General features: G+C 53.0%; 1 protein-coding gene across 2 annotated transcripts; it reads left to right on the top strand.

Annotated features, from left to right (window-relative positions):
- Positions 1 to 588: 588 nt before the first annotated feature.
- On the top strand, positions 589 to 19,218 carry AARS2 (alanyl-tRNA synthetase 2, mitochondrial). Of its 2 annotated transcripts, XM_078858477.1 has the most exons (22): positions 591 to 1,099; positions 2,028 to 2,216; positions 2,921 to 3,066; positions 3,322 to 3,513; positions 4,910 to 5,054; positions 5,579 to 5,724; positions 6,358 to 6,466; positions 6,762 to 6,800; positions 7,320 to 7,434; positions 8,077 to 8,198; positions 8,738 to 8,906; positions 9,229 to 9,407; positions 9,577 to 9,690; positions 10,843 to 10,983; positions 12,212 to 12,349; positions 13,653 to 13,768; positions 14,255 to 14,363; positions 15,256 to 15,378; positions 15,839 to 15,949; positions 16,768 to 16,851; positions 17,496 to 17,606; positions 18,488 to 19,218. In XM_078858477.1, the coding sequence occupies exons 1-22, from the start codon at positions 788 to 790 to the stop codon at positions 18,662 to 18,664; spliced, it is 3,087 nt and encodes a 1,028-aa protein (XP_078714603.1). In that variant the 5' UTR covers positions 591 to 787; the 3' UTR covers positions 18,665 to 19,218. The 2 variants fall into 2 exon arrangements, with proteins under 2 accessions (XP_078714604.1, XP_078714603.1); XM_078858478.1 differs by lacking the exon at positions 18,488 to 19,218 and having other exon boundaries at positions 589 to 1,099; positions 16,763 to 16,851; positions 17,496 to 17,582.
- Positions 19,219 to 19,249: the final 31 nt, after the last annotated feature.

The following is a 19,249-nucleotide window of genomic DNA, read 5'->3' as shown; positions in this document are numbered from 1 at the left end:
CATTCAACCAGGCAAAGCCCACTGACATTACCTTATTTGTCAAGCAGCTTGGCCACATGAGAGCTCAACGAAGTGTAATTTATGGCAGCAAAATAATCTCAATGCTTGTTTATAAATGTGGACGGAAAAACCGAAGGACCCGGAGAAAACAACCACGCGACCACGGGGAGAACATGCAAACTCAAAATAGACGAACCCCAGAACCTCCTGCATACTCTGCGTGGAAGATAAGATCACACCACCGTGGTTCAGAGGCCGATTGCATGAAAGGCTTTCATTGAAAACCATCTCAACCTGTCGCATAATGAAAGAAAAAAACCCGTGGAGGAATTTAAAACTCCGTATGACGAAGCAGATCACAATTCGAGACGGACACCATCGCAATATCCACTTCGTGGAAAACTGCCCGTGGGTGGAAACTTAAATAGTCTCAGTCCCCAGTGATTTAAAAGTCACGCCAATCTTTGCTCAGAAACAGCCCACCACTACATAAAACTTACAAAAAACCTTCGGGCAGATCATCGCCTATCTCAGAAAGCCACCGTGCCAGAACGTGGCCAGCAGATGTCAGAATTGGGTTCAAAACGCTCCCCGAAAAAAAAAATCAACCCCAACGACCTGGGGGGTGGTGACGGACGTCGCGAATTTCCGCGTGCGGGTGGCGCCCCCGTGTGGCCGCGACAAAACCAAACGAATCCACGGGCCCACACATCACGGGGGTGGTGGTGGTGGGGTTCGTTCGCCGTTTGACCTCCAGCCGACGACTACTTTAGCCGACTGCCGCCCAATGTTGAGCAGGGTCAGGCCCAGGGTCCGCGTTGGAGTTGGGGGTTGGATCCCGGCATGGCAGAGCCCCAGGCGCGAGCTTGTGGCCGCGACAGAGAGGGCAGGAGCGCGCAGAGGAGGATATTGCTCAGCACCGTCTACCACTTCGTCGTTGTCGTCGTCAGCGGCGGCGGCATCGCCATCCTCCAAGGAGGTGCGAGAGATGTTCGTCCGCTTCTTCAGGGAGAAGCACGGACACGCGTTCGTGCCGTCCTCGAACGTGAAGCCGCGGGCCGACCCGAGCCTCCTGTTCGTCAACGCCGGCATGAACCAGGTGCGGTGCCGTGAACGCGAGGGGGCGTATAACAGCCAAGAGCACGTGGGCAGAGTGCCGAGAGGGCATGGGCCGGGTTCTGAGAGGGCATGGGTTCTGAGAGGGCACGGGTTCTTAGAGGGCACGGGTTCTGAGAGGGCACGGGTTCTGAGAGGGCATGGGTACTGAGAGGGCATGGGTTCTGAGAGGGCATGGGTTCTGAGAGGACATGGGTTCTGAGAGGGCATGGGTTCTGAGAGGGCATGGGTTCTGAGAGGGCATGGGTACTGAGTGGGCATGGGCCAGGTTCTGAGAGGGCATGGGCCAGGTTCTGAGAGGGCATGGGTTCTGAGAGGGCATGGGCCAGGTTCTGAGAGGGCATGGGTTCTGAGAGGGCATGGGTACTGAGAGGGCATGGGCCAGGTTCTGAGAGGGCATGGGCCAGGTTCTGAGAGGGCATGGGTCAGGTACTGAGAGGGCATGGGTCAGGTACTGAGAGGGCCAGGTATTGAGAGGGCATGGGTAGAGTGCTGAAAGTGCTGAAAGAGCATGGGTAGAGTGCTGAAATGGCATTGGCTAGGTACTGATGGAGGTTGTAGGTTTTGAATTTAATGAAAGGGGCAATAGTCACGAATTTGAGGTGAGGCATGGCCCGATAACGGGCTACGAAAGTCATTTGAACCAATATCCCACAAACAGCATGTGACATAACCTTCACCTGAAGCATAATCAGTGCCATCACCTTTGGCATTACATTTGTCAGCCAATCCCATTCTATCACCTGTACTGTAATGTGTATCCATCACCGTGCCAACACCTGTACCATCACCCTGTATCGTCACCTGTACCATCTACCGTGCCACAATGCCTGTACCGCCACCAATGTCATAATCTGTACCATAAACTTTGACATGACCTGTGCCGCCCCGTGTGCCCGCACCGTACGCAGTTCAAGCCGCTGCTGCTGGGCAGCGTGGACCCGCGGAGCGAGCTGGCGCGCTGCACCCGCGCCGTCAACAGCCAGAAGTGCGTGCGCGCCGGCGGCAAGCACAACGACCTGGAGGACGTTGGGCGAGACGTCTACCACCACACCTTCTTCGAGATGCTGGGAAACTGGTCCTTCGGAGACTATTTCAAGGTGGCCCATGACGGGCGGAGGTGGCTAGGCACGTGGTCTGTGATCCAGAACAGTGGGATTCCGCAGTGTTGAACAGTCGGCAGGAATCTATGAACTTACTTATATATTTGTACTCCTATACTTTATTTACGTTTATTTATTTTTCTTGACTTGCTTAACTTTCTTATACTTGGCACTCTTATCGGTTTTTGTATTATTGCTATAACTGTTGTAACTTTATGACCTGACCGTACTGGACGTCTGTGAAAGAGAGCTCCATGGCTCATGAGATTACTGCAGGATAAATACAGATTGTTATTCTGAGTAGTTGTAGGAAGTTGACCCAGCACACGTTAGAACTGCCAGGTTGCTAACAATGTAAGGCTTTTTCTATCTTTGCGTGTTCAAATGTGTCGAGTAGCTACAAAAACAAGCACTATTATTTTCTAAGATCGTTTTTGCAATGAGACATTTTACTTGCTTTCACAGCAAAGCAAAGGCTAGGTAACACATACTGAGCAGAGTAACGATGATATTGCTTTGTTCAGAAGTTGTATCGAGGCAGGAAGAGGACTGAACTGGTTGCATCTTGCATGTAAGCAGAGACACTTTCGGGTTTTGTAACATTTTCAGGCCTCATTCCACAATTTACGTCTGGTGTATGTGGCGCGTGATGTTCGAATAACACTGTGGTATCGTTTGTGTTTTTTTATAAACACACGCAGAAAGAGGTATGCCAGATGGCTTGGGAGCTGCTGACGGAGGTCTATAGAATCCCCAAGGAGCGTCTGTACGTGTCATATTTCGGAGGAAGCCAGGCCCTGGGGCTCAAAGCGGACGAGGAGTGCCGGGAGATTTGGCTGCAGCTCGGGTAAGTGGGTGGGTTTACCGTGGGTAGTGGCAGCACCAGCACCTGCGTGTGCCGGAGTGGGGGTCAGGACATCTGCTCGGGGCCCTGGTGCAAGGAAAATCTTTATCCACTTTCCCTCCTCTTCATAGCCTCAGGCCAGGTCCTGCCGGGCTGTGGACCTCTGTGCAGTTTCACCGCCTGCACACACGATAGTTACGCCACTGCTTGCTATCCCCACCCCCCGCCTGCCTCCCGACCACCTCCTGTGCTTCCCAGCGTGCCCGCGCCCCACGTGCTGCCCTTTGGGGAGAAGGAGAACCTATGGGAGATGGGCGAGGTGGGCCCATGCGGCCCGTGCTCCGAGATCCACTACGACCACGTGGGCGGGCGGGACGCGAGCGGCCTCGTCAACGCCGGGCACCCGGACGTGGTGGAGATCTGGAACCTGGTGTTCATGCAGTACAACAGGTGCGCCCGGTGGTCAGAGCAGCACAAGCGGGGCATGGGCCAGCGGTGACACAGCTACGGCCTGCTGTCCTGTGAGAAACCCAAGACATAATAATCTGTGAAAAAGAGCCAAATAGTTATTCCGGGATAAATAAAGATTCTGACTGATAAACATTCTAAAGATTCTGCATCATGAGGCCTCCTTTGCCAGTACCAAAATATAATAATACGGTTTTTCCCCTTTTTTCTGGCGACAAAACTGAAACCTTTTGCAAGGAATCATGTTTACATTAACCACAATACTTGCAGTAAAAATGCAAACAAATGCTTACCCCGAGCCCTCATTACTCTGATAGTGCGTTGTCTTTGAACTGTGCGCCTTTTGGCGTCATCTGGTCGAACACCGTATGAGACTAGGCTCTAAGGAAAGCTGTCTCTGGTGAGGACCAATCAGTTTCAAGGACAATGCATCAATTATCAGAGTGTTGTTTTTTGTTTGTATTCTGACTGCAAGTATTGTGGTTAATGTCAACATGATTCCTTGCAAAAGGTTTCAGTTTTGTCGCCAGGAAAAAGGGGAAAAACCCTATTATTATTCTAAAGATTATAAAACACAGTAATGAAGGAAGTGTCTGTGTGCCTTATGGGCTAGAGCACCTAGCCGGCACCGCTGAGATTCTCAGTCCGAATCCGGTCATTGCTCTGTAACAGGGCAGATGGGAAACGGCTGCCCCGTACTGCGTGGATCGGAGATTACTTAAATAGATCTCAGAAATAGTTTTGTGACATCTGCTTCCGTGATTCATTCTCGAGCATGGTGGGATGCGCTGCTCTGCGAGAGTTCCAAATGGAATCTACATCTTGTATCGTGACATTGATAGCAAAATTTAGATAACATTGGGGAAAAGAACCCAAAAATAATTTTGTCTGATAAGCCTGCACTGCTCTTGTAAATCTGTTACCCGTGTTTAATATATGAGTGGTTGAGACCAATGGCACCTGGGTCTGTTCGGTGACGTCCTGCCAGCGGGTGTTCGACACTTCACGTGGCCTTAACGTGCACATAGTCTGGCACAAGCACCGTGGTGACGTCACCGCCACTTAGTGGCAAATGGCGGTTGTTGTTATTGTGTGAGGAGCGGTAGTGCGGTGGTGAGCGCACTGCACTATGTAGCAACCCGAGTTTGATTCCCACTCAACGACCAATGTCAGTGGTCTATATTTGGACCAATCTTGGTCCTCTCCAAGGTTGACTCAACCTCAAATGAATACTTGGTACGGTGTGTAAACATCAGCACTGGGGAGACAAAGGTGGCCGGGCGTGGTGTTGGTCCACTGACCCCCTCGTATGCCACGTCGGCTTCCATAGGTGCTCGCTGACAGCACTACACGGGGGATCTTTGTCTTTGCGCGGCAGGGAGGAGAACGGAAGCCTCCGCCTCCTGCCGCGCCACAACGTGGACTGCGGGATGGGACTCGAGCGCCTGCTGGCCGTGCTGCAGGGCAAGCGGTCCAACTACGACACCGACCTCTTCACGCCCATCATGAGCGCCATCCACAAGGTCGGCCCAGCTCCCCGCTGCCCCCGGTGTGCGGTTCCATCGGAACCACGGTGCAGGAAACTCCTACTCTAGGCTGTGCTAGCACGGTTGGCTACGTATCGTGCGAAAGAAGTTCAACACACATACATGATATATATACGTAGTTGCCATTTAACGATGCTTTTGTTAAATTGACTGAAGTATTTTACGCCAAGGAGCTGCACAGTGTTGTTTGTGGGAGATTGGTTCAGATGACTCTGGCAGTCACTGGAGGTGCAACGGTCAGTCAACCACAATGTCAAAACTATTTTTTGTATTCTTACAATGGTGCCTACCGCTGCATGGTGGCCTTGTGCTGTGCCCCACAGCCACGTGCTGAGGCCCAGTGCTGCAGGTGGTTGTGCGTGGTGCAAGACGTGCAACGTAGTCGGCACTCTACTGTGTGCCGTGCTCTACCGTGTGCCGTCTTGTGCCACGAATCGCCACAAGGATGCACCATCCTTGTTGCGCCCTAACCCCCGCCGCGCGCCGTTCCCGACTCGCAGGGCACAGGCGCGCGCGAGTACCGCGGCCTGGTGGGTGAGGCCGACGAGGGCCACGTGGACACGGCGTACCGCGTGCTCGCCGACCACGTGCGCACCCTGGCCGTGTGCATCGCTGACGGCGTCTACCCCGGCATGACCGGCGCCGAGTACGTGCCACGACCTGGCACACGAATACGCAGCGTTACATTGCAAAGACAAAAGACAAAGATTCCCCGTGTAGCCTTAATAGACTGTAGGGGAAAGTGCTGTTAGCGAGAACCTATTAAGGTCAGCACGGCACACGAGGGGTGGGTGGGTGGCCAACATCACGCCCGGCCGCCTTTGTCTCGCCAATGGTGATGTTTTTACACACCGCACCAGGTACTCATTTGAGGCTGAGTCGACCTAGGGGATGCCCAGGAGCGGTTCAGATAACCGTCACTGGTGTTGGCCGTGAGCACAAATCGAACTCGGATCTCCGGGTTCGTAGCGCAGCGCGCTAACCACTAAACTACTGCTCCCCACAATGTTACACACAGCCTGGCACACACAAACACCCCATGCCATGCCTTGGTGCACACACAGCGCCCCACACCCATGTCACATACACACCATACCAGATCATACACAGCCTGGCAACACACAGCACTCAACACCATGGTGACCATGGCACACATACCCTTGTATGGACACCATGACACACACCATACAGCAGTGATCTCGGGAGATGTGTGTATGTGTGCTTGCGTGTGTTGTGTCCGTGTGTTGATGGATTGCCTGTTGGGCCCGTGTGTTCCTAGGCTGGTTCTGCGACAAATCCTCCGTCGCGCGACGAGATTTGCCGTCGAGACGCTGCGGGCCCAGCCAGGGTTGCTGGCCAGCCTGGTGCCCACGGTGGTCGACATCCTGGTGGGGCTTCCCCTGATCTTCTGCCCTCTCACCGTTGCCACGCCGTCGTGACCTCGCCGTCACGTTGACCTGAGAATCACCAGACCTCACCTTGCTGTCACCACACCACATTGATCTCACAAGTGCCACCCCGGCCGTGATCCGTATTGCGATCTTCACCCCCGCCCCCGCTTCACCATTCTCTCCCTGCCCACGGCGCCCTCACTCCCCACAGTCCTCTTGGTGCCAGAGAACGATGCAAAACTCATTGCCGTTCGTGCATATTGATGACGCCTGCCGCGCTTGTCTTTCGCAGGGCGACACTTACCCCGAGTTGAACAGAGAGGCTCAGGTGGTGAGTGTTAAAAACACGCACCAACAAACTCCCCCTATTTGTATAACAATGCTGTCCCCCGTTTGTTTGTGATTGGACGCTTTGCAATTAAGATTGCCTGTGCCGCGAACCGACTCTGTTCCTCCGCCCCGGTCCGCGGTGCCTGTGCCGGATTATCCCAGTAGCAAAAGTAGCTACGATATGCTACGTGCCCAGCACTTTCAAGGGCACCGCGTTAAATGCTTTCAAGATATCGAATCCGGTTCAGTGATTCTACACTAGCTCTATTACTATCGTACTATACTGCCTTCAACTTTTATGAACAACTGGGTGTTTAAGGTTAGCGATTTGTCGTATTATCTGTGGCTGTATAGCAAATGAAAAAAATACAATTCCTATGCAAGTAAAAAAAATTGTGTTTTAATATTTATGTGTTTTTATTTTATTCCGGGGCCCTTTAATAACGTATGCTACAGGCCTCGCACTAGCTTAACCCGGCACTGCGCGGTGCCCGCCCCGGGCGCGGTGCCCCTCGCGCAGGTGATGGACGTGATCAATGAGAACGAGGCGGCGTTCCTGTCCTCGCTCTCCCGGGGCCGGCGCCTAATGGAGCGAACCGTCGCCAAGATGGGCACAGCGAGCACCTCCTTCCCGGGTACTGGCGGCACGCGCCCTGCGGTCAATTGTAGTCGCAATTGTAGCAGCATTTGTAGCGAAAGTTACAATTACGTTTCGCGACGTCACTACACTTGTGGCTGCGGCGACTGTATATCCAACATTGCTGGGGTGACAGTGCGGTGATGTCATTTGAGTGTGCCCAGCCTGGCTATGTACATGCGTGGCTCTCTTTTTTGTTAATTCACTGCTTCCCCATGCTGTGCGGTTCACGGGGTTTATTTGATTGTACCGCGCTAGTCATTGGTGAAGGCCTGGAACATCGACGTGGGGGCATAGAACTACACTACGACAGTGTGTTTTGCTACACTCCCCTCTGCTGCCATCACGTAGCTCGGCAGCCCATGCCATTCGTTATGCATGGTGGTTGCCCATCCAGGCACCATCCAGGTTTAACCGTGCTTAATATAAAGACATCTGAAAAGCATGGGCACATTGCGGGTGATTTGGTCATAGGCTCAGCCCCAATGCATATCCTGTAAAACAAGATTGATTTGTTTTTCACGAGTTCCGTCGTTAATCACGGGGGATTCGAGTTTAAAACAGCAGCGTGCGCTGGGGAGCGAAGTGACGTGGAGACGCGCGGCACGCTGTGTTCCGCCCGTGCTCGGCGCGTGTGCAGTGGACGTGGCATGGTCGCTGCACCGCGGCCTCGGCTTCCCCTTCGACCTCATCCACCTCATGCTGGACGAGCGGGGCCTCTCGCTCGACACGGTCGCCTTCAACGAGCTCGAGCGGGCGGAGGTGGGTGCAGCAGCACACACGCCAAGGCACGCCAAGGCACCCCAAGACACCACACCAAGACATAGATCCCCAACATCGATTGTTGGACCAAATGCTGTCTGCGAGCACCTCCTATTAAAGAAGTTCCACATACATACGTACTCCACAACAGCAAAAACAACCAACATTCGCCACTAAGTGGTGGTGATGTCACCACAACGCTTGCGCCAGGCTAGGTGCACTTTGAGGCCACGTGAAGTGTTGAAGGCTCATTGGCAGTTCACGGAATAGGCCCTCTTGCTTTCGGTTGACCGATCATGGTGACTGGCAGATGCACCACCCGCATTCCTCACTACCACTTGGCTGTGGTGTAGGCACCTGGCGTTCTGCTCGTTGTGAAATCTACACCCACGCAGACACGTGCACCTACTGAACTCACGTCCACACACACGGGTGAAAACGCACGCACACTGACGCGTGTATATACGTGTACACGTGTACAAAATTCGGCAGCGCACGTCGACACACGCCGTCTCGACGCGCGCGTGTGGTGCATGCAGCTGAGGAGAGCGCAGCAGCAGAAGCAGGAGGGGGAGAAGGGAGAGGCCCCCGGGCGAGAGTCTCTCCTGCTGGACGTGCACGCACTGGACGCGCTGCGCAGCAGAGGTGTCCCCGCCACCGACGACGCCGCCAAGTACGCGTACGAGCTGCGCCCCGACGGCCGATACGGTACGATGGCCTCGAGGTGCACGTGGTACGCACGGAACACACGGGGTGGCACGGCATCACGGCGTCCGCAAATGTGATTGTAAAGCGGTACCTTGTGTCTCATCTGTATGGCTACGTCTCGGCGCGCCGCATCTGTTTGCACGCCACTCCCAGGCTCGTAGGTAACATCTGGGCTGAAGGGCGCCAATTGAAGAACCCTGGCTTAGTGGTTCTAAAGCTTGTGGTATAACCACGCCAGACACAGCAGCGCGGACACATGTGCACGAGTCTCAAAGTGACGCCCGTGGTCGCGGCCGTGGCGTCGGCGTCTGTCGCGGTGCAGAGTTTGCCCGGTGCTCGGCGCGGGTCGTGGCCGTGTGGCGCCGGCCGGGTCTGAGCGACGTCGTGGGGGCCGGAGAACGCTGCAGCCTCGTGCTCGACGCGACCTGCTTCTACAGCGAGCAGGGCGGCCAGGACGGCGACACCGGCGTCGTGCTCGCGGTCGACGCCGCCGGGCAGCAGGTGCGGGCTACGGGCGCGGCATTCGGCCAAGAGACGAGAGGGGCCGGCGTCAGCATGCGGTTGCAACCGTCGAACCGACGCCAGCCCTACGTCGGCCCGACTTGGGCCCGACGTTGGCCCGACGTCGTACCGTGTTTTACTGGGTTGCGCCCCGCTCGTGTTGTCGCAGGACATCGTGGCCATGGTAGAGGACGTGCAGGTGTGCGGGGGGTTCGTGCTGCACCACGTCGTCACACGCGACACCGTCCGCGTCGGGGACCGGCTGCTCCTCGCCATCAACGAGGTCTGAGATGCTGCCGCATTTAAACACGTCGCAAAACTCCGGTCGAATCGCGGTTGTTCATTACAGCGTATGCCGTGGCCAGCATTTGTACACGCAATCGTCTTTGTTATGTCTGTGGAATAGGAATACAACTAAATCTGGTGTGGTGACACACTCCTGCGACCCAGCGTTTTAAAGGCAAACGGATCGTGTTCGATGTGAAAGTTCCTAATCTGCTGGGCTGCGTGATGGCCAGGAGATGGCAGTATGGTAAATGGGATATGAACTCATCTGGTCAGAACTTTGAATTATCCCAAAGTATTGTACACGTAGAACTTACTCGACGAATCGAGATGAATTGAGGGGCACCACGATGGCAAGATAGTAACTACCTCACCTGGTATGCAGGAGATCGTGGGTTTCGATCCCGACCCTGACGCCTGCTGTATATTTGGAGTTTGCATGTTCTCTTGTGGTCGCTTGGATTTTTCTCCGGGCCCTCCGGTTTTCCCTCCAGATTTATAAACTTGCATTTATTTGGCTGCTATATTATTTGGCTGCTATACATTTCTATATTATAAGCCACTTCATTGAGCTGTCATTTGTGGCCAGGTCGTTTCTGAAAAAGAGCTATATCGCTCAGTGGGCCTTACCTGGTAAAATACAAATATGTTTTATAGATTAATTGAATCGTTACTCACCGAGTCATTTCCCGCACGTGAACTGCTTCTGGGGCCTCAGGCTCGACTCGTGGTTTATGGTTCTTCTCCCCCCCCCCTACGTGCCCGTGAAAATAATTTACAATTTAGGCAAATTATATGGCAATGTTACATTCAGACTCACGGAACCAAGAAATCTCCAAATGAGATGAAAAAGTAGAAAAAGAAAATCGTTGAGAGGATAAAACCGTGGCAATAAAATTGACTTGTGTAATAAATTGCAAACGCAAATCGTGACACTTCATCGAATCGCCGCGCCGTGAATCGTTCCGGACCGAGCGGTTGGTGGCTTCATATTCTTAGGTTTTTTCGGTAAAGTCACGTAGGTAAAAAAAAAACCTAAGAATATGAATCCTTGCAGTCACGAAAGCTTCAAATCTAGAATTAACGGTTGGTGGCTGCGCCGGCGTCTGGTCGAGCGCCGGTGCCGACATCCGCATCGCTGTGTCCTTAGGAGCGCCGCCTGGGCTGCATGATCAAGCACACGGCCACGCACCTCCTTAGCCAGGCCCTGCGCGACGTCCTGGGCGACGCGACGCGGCAGAGGGGCTCCCACGTGGCGGCCGACCGCCTCCGCTTCGACTTCTCCACCAGGGTGAGACGCGGTCGGGCCAGCGTTGCGGCGCCGCGGTGGCAAGATGTTAACTACCTCGCCTGGTTCACAGGGGGTCGTGGGTTCAATACCGACCCTCCGCCTGCTGTATATTTGGAGTCTGCATGCTCTCTCTCTTTCTCCCCTTGGTCGCGTGGATTTTTCTCCGGGTCCTCCGGTTTTTCCCTCCGCAATTAGAAACCTGTATAGAGTGTTTGGCTGCAGGTGTACTTTCAGGTGCTGTACAACAAGCGGGACACGCACATCGTGGGGAAACCACCAAAATCTATGGAGATATGTTTGTTTAATATTTAAGATGCTGTACAACAAGCGGGACGTGCACATCGTGGGGAAACCACCAAAATCCATGGAGATATTTTGTTTAATATTTAAGATGCTACCTTGATAGGAGACAGTCATGGGCAGAAGAGAAGAGGAAGGACTTAAGCCTGGACTTTAACAGAGAGCTGGCAGCTTCGGTGGCCCTTAGGGGAGGGCGTTCTCTCAGAAGGGGCAGCAATAGAACAGGAGCAAGCACAGACCTCCCATTGAGTGGAGGTCGACAGACTTGTCACAGAAAGCCTTGGGTTCCAAGAGTAGAGAGCATGCGAAGAGGAGTAGAGGGTCATGTTACATTTACAGAATTCTACTTCCATTGTGAGATACACACAAAGATCTCCCATATAGCTGTAGCAGACTGTTAGGGCAAGTGCTGTTAGCGAACACCTATCAAAGCCGCCATGGAACACGAAAGGGTGGGTGGCCAGCACCATGCCCGGCTGCCTTTGACTCCCTAGTGGTCTATGTTCACACTGCACCAGGTACTCCTTTGGAGGCCCAAGATAGGTTTAGTTCATCATCACCGGTGTTGGCCATGAGCGAGATTGAACTCGGGTCGCCGAGTTGATCGTGCAGTATGCTAACCGAGACACTACCGCTCCCCAAATACAAAGACCCCCCATGTATCCTGAACAGACTGTTGGGCAAGTGCTGCTAGCGAGCACTTACCACTCCCCCACACACGCACAAACACGAGCACATTAACCCCACACGACCTTTTCCATTGGTTTCATCACCTGCTCACCCGCCGTACATTCCGCCCAGTCACCAGCAGCTCAGCCGAGCGAGCGCCCGCGCGTTGCCATTCTTCCCGTGCGCTCTGCAACTGGTTGGTGCCGCGTGTCTGGCCGTGTGTCCCCCCCCCCCCCCGCCGCCTCGTGCGCGTTCTCAGGCGCCCGTGTCGGTGGACCAGCTCCGCTCCGTGGAGGCGGCCGTGTGCCGCCTCGTGTCGGCCGACGAGAGGGTGTTCGTGGCGGAGGCCCCGCTGGCCTCAGCCCGCCGCATTCCGCACCTGCGCTGCGTGGACGAGGCACGCGCAACCGCACGGGTGGACACGTGAATCCCAGCCTCATCGTTTTAGGAAGCTGCCCTTTGACCTCTTGTGGTGGACGAGCGGAGTTGGGTGGACGTCCGTCCGGTATTCTGTCCGTGGGTGGGCAGGTCGGGTACCTCGGCCTAGTCGCCCTTCGATGGGTAATTGTCGGTGTCATTGCCGAATTGTAAACTTAGAAACAGAGCCGCAGTGTAAATTCAGATTCGTAATTGGCGCTTCGAGGGAGTTTTTTTAACCCCTTGCTCATGTGCCAGTTGGCTGGCTGTAATATGTGGGTGGGGTGTATGAGGAGTGTCACCCTTGCTCACTTCCGTCTTCTCTCGAGACAAAGCGATCATCATCTCAGCTCCAGTCGAAGCTGAAGCAACATCCAGTTCTATGTTTTTCTATTGTCCGATGGATGCACTTGGCTCTCCACCACAAGAGGATCACAGCAGCACTCACACACGCATCTGGACACAACACAGTGGCAGGGCACAGCACTAGTTGCCTCGTATAGGACGATAGCTTTATTCTTAGCGGATGCGTCACCCTATTCACACGTATGTTCTGATTGCCCTATTTCACCCCAATGCTTTATGTCAAAATAAATCCCGTTTCACATTTCCTCCGAGTGCCACTGCAGTTTTCCGTACCCGATAGAGATTCAGCGCTCTCGCCTTACTAGTCCAAATACAGGATGTTCAATGCTTACAGGAAGCCAGTCTACATTATTTCCCAACGTTCATGTCTCTTTAGACTACGTCTCTTTAAACAAAAGCTTCATGATCTGCAGACGTTAATCATAACACGACGAGCCATGTTCTTAGGGCTACTCGCGTCTTACAAAGACCAATGCGTGGTCCTCAGCATTGCCGGCAGTAGCAGGCGGTAGCCATGCCGTGTGGCTGCCTGCCTGCCTCAAATCTTGCTATGGAGCTGCTGTCTCTCATACGCCGCACTGGGTGTAGCCCCACCGTCAGTATTTCAGTTGGGGGGCGCTTATTCATGTTTTGAACAATGAGAAGCTCGCGTCCATGAGTGGTCACACACCCCCAATGGTCTGGGTGCACAGCCCTGTCCGGCCTCACTCGGGCTTCAGCGCTCATCCAGTGACGAGTCTGATGAGACCACCTCGTCGCTCTCATCATCCAACCACCTCGTGCTATTTATCTGTCGTGGTAAAATCACCGGTCGTACGGAATGAGCGAACTGAAGGGAGGCTTCGAGATGTGAAGAGAGACGGACGTAAGGGTGGAGGGCAGAGGCGAGGAACGGAGTTGTGCGCTGCGGTGCGCAGGACTACCCGGAGGAGGTGCGCGTGGTGTCAGTGGGGACTCCCGCCGAGCAGCTGCTTCGACAGCAGCAGCAGCAGCACACGGACCGCGCTGGCTCCGTGGAACTCTGCTGCGGCACGTACGTACACCGCCACCACCGCCGCCACGCCGAACTTCTCACCGCTCGCGTGGCTTGTGCTCCTGATGAGACTTTGCTGTAGTGATTCGCGGGTTCCAAGCTGCATAACCAAATGCTTTATTTGGACACTCGAGGTCAAACGATCCACGCCTTTGCTTTGATTCAGTCGTAATTTGGCATCATGAGTCGACTCACAAATCGGGTTTTATTCTTCCGGTGAGTGTAGTGGATCTTAGTGTCAGAGGGGTCACATGGTCCCATTACAAATCACTCTGATTGAAAATATCGATTCTTACAAATGTGATTTACGCAAATATCACGAGCCTATGAAACTATTTATCCATGCATTGGTACATCTCTATTGGCCACCCACCGGTACAAGTTGCTAAAATGGTCAAAACTGTCGGTGTCATGTGACCTTGCACCTGTCGTTTGTGGCTCCCCCCCCCACCTGCCCCCCCCTCCCCGCCTGACCCTCCAACTCAGTCACCTACAGCGGACGGGGCTCATCGAGGATTTCGTGATCGTGTCTGAGCGAGCAATGGTCAAGGGGCTGAGCCGCGTCGTAGCCGTCACGGACCGGGAGGCTCGCGAGGTGAGATCGCTCGTCCACTCTCCGTGCGCGACACGGGGGGGGGGGGGGGGGGTGAGGCCTTCAGGGTACACGGGGGAGAGATCACCCTGTGCCCGCGATGGCTGCTCGTGATCGGGCAAACAGGTATTGTATGTTGAACTTCGTTCGCACCGTACGTAGCCAACCGTGCTCATCGAAGGTGCGGGGGAAGGACAACAAAAAGTCGACACACCACGGAACAACGCTGCATTGTGAAGGTTTCCAATCCTCGGACGTTTGGTGATTGAAAACATTCACAATCAAAACCTTCATAGTGCAGGACTGGTAGATGTTAATTGCTTGTTCTGAATCTTTTTTTCGTTACATTACAGTTGTGCTATTGGCGATCATATGAGCGTGCAGTGAACCACCTTGTGTCAAAAGAAGATGTCATTTATCTGCAACGGACCCCTTATCCACACGAGGAGCACACATTGTATTTTGCCCAACGTGCCAATCAAACCAACATTTGTTTTGTTCTAAGCTGCAATTTTCAGAATTTAGGGGAAAATCATACGTAATATGGTTGAGTTTTGTGTGTGCAGTCATTGGTGACTCGGCTAAGACCAACTCGTGTGTGTACACGTGCGTGTACGTGGTAGTGTAGCAGTTAGCGTGCTAGTTACCCGGGTTTGATTTCTGCTCACGGCCAACACCAGTGACAATTATAAACCAGTCCTGGGCCTACCCTCGGTCGACTTAGCCTCAAATGAGTCGCTGGTGCAGTGTGTAAACATTGCCACTGTGCAGACAAAGGCAGGCTTGGTGCTGGCCACCCCACCCCCCTCCTGTGCCGGCCTTCATAACAGCACTTGCTCCAACCGCCTGTCAAGGCTGTACGGGGGATCCTTGCCCTTTGTACGTGTGCGCGAAGGCTCGCCGGACGGGAGAGGCGCTGGCGCAGCAGGCGGACTCGCTGGGCGAGCGGGTGGCCCACGGTGCGGCCTCGCTCCCTCGTCTGCTGGGCCTCTCCAAGGAAGTGGGCCAACTCACCGACGTGGGTCTCGCTCCGCCGTCACCTCGCCTCCAATGCAGCTCGATTACTAGAGTCGTTTTACGACAACCAAGTTGGTGAATGTTTTGGTAAATTTTTTTAAAGCGTCTGATGATTTGGGCGGGGGGGGGGAATGGAAACGTGCATCATCATGGGACTTGAACAGTGGAGTTTGGGATGTGTATGCAGCTCTGCATGCGCAACACTTTTTTCCAGTTAACATTCAGCTTCCTTATTGCTGACACAAGTTTGTTTACAAAGCGTAGCATTAAATATTTAAGAGCGACTCAGTCGACAAAATTGTACTTGTTCATCACCCAGTTTGCCCGCTCGAGTAACACGCCGGCTCATTGAAAGATCTGTAGCTGCTTTATCTACACTGAGATGTCAACAGGGACACGCACAGGGCGGCGGGCACTGGTGACACGTTGAGTTCATGTCTCCCTTTCGCCGACCTCCACAGGTTGTGGACAGAGCGGTGATGCCTCACTGGCAGCGGAAGGAGCTGCAGCAAATGCTCAAGACCGTGCAACGCAAGGCCAACACAGCGGTCCGCAAGCTCAGGACCTCTCTGGTAATAATAATAATAATAAAGTATATTAGGTTTTTTCGGTAAAGTCACGTAGGTAAAAAATAAAATTTAAAGTTAATAAAAGTAATAATGGAAATAAAATAAAAAAATAAATCACGACGTTTCGGAGTGATGCAGTGACGGTCCCACCTGATGACGGAGACTTGTGTTGCCTCCGAAACGTCGTGATTTATTATTTTATTTTATTTCCATTATTACTTTTATTAACTTTAAATTTTATTTTTTACCTACGTGACTTTACCGAAAAAACCTAAGAGTATGAATCCTTGCAGTTACGAAAGCTTCAAATCTAGAATAAAGTCTATTGTCTAAAGCACAATTCACACACGGCCTCAAAGCGGTTTACACGAAGCTTAAGTTATGGAGAAAGCATGTTGTAAAAAGAGGTGAGTTTTAAGATACGATTTAAAAGTGTAACAAATTCAGATTCCCGAATTGACTGAAGAGGAAAGGAATTCCACGATTGCGGAGCATGTGGCTCCAAAAAGCTCCGTCTCCCATAGAACAAAGTCTGGTCTTTTGAATATTGAATGAGTCGATCAGAATCAGCAGATCTAAGTTTTTTGCAGTGCAATATAAAACTTAAGCAGATCGGCGAGTCATTTAGGAGCCAACTCATTCAAGGGCCTTAAACGCGAGAAGAAGACTCTTCAAGTGGATTCTGTACTCTACAGGGAGCCAGTGCATGGAGGAAATAAATCGACGATTAAAGGTTAAGGGTACCGTAGATGTGAGGATGTTGTCGACTATACAAATGCCTTTTTGATCAAATTCCGCCCTGTGCCGTGCGCTGAGCTCAGGCCGAGAAAGCCGCCGAGACGCTGGCGGAGAAACACGCGAACGAGACGCTCATCGTGGACGTGATGGAGGCGGAAAACCTGTCGGTAATTACAGAATGAGCGACCGCGTGGTCACATGGGTGCTCGCGCAATGCCAGCTCGGTGTCGCGGATTGTGCACGGAGCCCCCGTCACGACGGGCAGTGGCCCCGCACTGTCTGCCGGCTGCCAACGCCCTTGGTGCACTGCACGATGAGCAGATTACCATGCATCGATTAATATCGCAATCCAACACGTGACTCTATCGTGATAAGGTAGCGTTGGGTAATTAAGGGAGTCTTTTCCGCTTGCGTTTCACACAACTGCATATGCAGTGGTTAATGGGCATGCAACGACGCGATGATTCGTCAACTACTCGGCTCACAATGCCGATTGTCCGTGCGAGAATAAATGATTTTCAATCCATATACAGTCCGTTGGAATAGATTCACGCAACCCCCTGACGCCACTAGAGGCGACCGCCTGTGTTGCGATCGAAACGTCGTAGTTTTTTGTTATTTTCTTTTCACCTATCTACGTGACTTTACCGAAAGACCCAAGAATATCGACAATCACCGCCATGTACAGAGACAATGGACTCTGAAATTAAGTTGACAATTCAATGAATTGCGTGGTGGAGGGGTGCATTGGGGAGCATCAAGGAACACACGCCGACCGTACAAGCGCACTCTCACACGTGGTTCTATGCAGGTGCTGGTGAGGACGGTGAACGAACTGAGCAGGGCGGTGCCAGACGCCCGCGTCCTGCTGATGAGCATTCAGCCCGGCGGGCAGCTCCTGTGCGCCTGTCAGGTGCCAAAGGTGAGCGTCGCCAGCGAACGACGCGCGGCCACCCGGTGGGGGGGGGGGTTCTGGGTCAGTGGAGCGGCAACCGGGACACTTTTAGAGTCTCATTCTCAGCCCGGCACTTGGTACACATGCTTTTATTGACTTGGCAAACATTGGGGCAGCAAAAGCGTGACGGTGCTCAACGCCTGAGATTGGGTTGAGGAATCTCTCGTGAAACCCTGGGTTATCGCATTCCATAATAACGAACAAGGATTTACATTACTCTCTCAATCCACTGCTGGATGAAGGCCTCTCCACGCGGGGGTGCCCAGGACAGGCTCCAATATTACTCGCCACTGATCTTAGCCTTGGTCTGGCATTGACATGCGGTCGCATTCCATGTCCACGTAAACTGCCTGTACATGCCAGCCAAGAATAGATATCCTGAGAAGGCATTTTTGCCTAAATCTGGAGCCATGAGGTACCCCTTTGCTGTACAGCTGTCCGGCCAGCCTTCGGCAGTAGAAAACACGGCAGGCATGCGAGACGCACATTGGGACACGAGAGTTAATCCATTTTACTTTTATGGCTTTAGATTACTTTCATGACACCGTTATACTAAAAATATCATTCACCCCCCCCCCACCCCTTATGATTTGATTCAGTATTATTAAATTAAATAGCTTATTTAACAATGTGGTGAATGCAGTGGTCACGAGTGCCCACAGGGTTCATGTGAACCCATTACCTACATCTACATTATTAGGAAAATAATTAAATTCACGTTGTGACATTAATACGCATAGGTGCATCAACGCAGCGTCACACTCACACCTCCTTGCCAGAAGATATTGCCGAGCTTCGTGCTGGTTAAGACTACGGCGTGGCGGCACTGTCACTGTCTGCCGTTGCAGGAGATGGTTGATGCATTCCCAGCGCTGGACTGGGCCCAGGCCGTGTGCGGTCCCGTGGGCGGGAAGGCGATCGGCTCCCAGTTCCTGGCCAAGGTCTCGGCCACAATTGGGGACCACGGAAACAGCACCGCCGCGATCGTAGACGCAGCTCTCCGGCGTGCGAGGACGGAATCGTGATGGCCGCCAGTTTCACCACAAACTTCCTCTCTCTGCTGCTCAAGCTTCAGTCCAGAGCCCCACATCTGGCCCAGCTTTACAAGTCTGATGATCTTGATAATGCGTCTGCTGGTTTGTGGGGTTTGAAAATCGGATGAGGCGTTTGACATTTGCGGGCTTGAAAAGAAGTACTGTGACTGATCAACAGAAAACCACTTGGCCATGAGGACTTGGCTGTTTGGAAGAGACGTCAATGCGTCTGTATGTGTACGGGTTTTCTTTGGGAGAAAATCTCAACCAGGCCACCACAACGGAGCAGATAATCTCATACATACACCACAGCAAGAGACGACAAATGTGCAGCATCACGCATCCCGTTTAAACCGGCCACATGTACCACGCATACAGGGGCCCATGAGACGACGCTTCCCCGTGCACCGGCTTCCACAAACAATCTCCCGGGTCGGAGCCGACATCGCGTGTGCGTTGGTGACCGTGCATCTCCTCCGAAAAAGCATCAGTGTACCCCGCTGAGCATAAATCAAAGAACATGTCCTTGTGTTTTTTTGTCAAAACATGGTTTATTAAAAACGGCTCGCTGAATAG

The sequence above is a fragment of the Lampetra fluviatilis genome, chromosome 7 (genome assembly GCF_964198595.1).
Source record: "Lampetra fluviatilis chromosome 7, kcLamFluv1.1, whole genome shotgun sequence".
NCBI classification, from domain to species: Eukaryota; Metazoa; Chordata; class Hyperoartia; order Petromyzontiformes; family Petromyzontidae; genus Lampetra; species Lampetra fluviatilis.
This window is presented reverse-complemented; position numbering and strand designations above follow the sequence as displayed.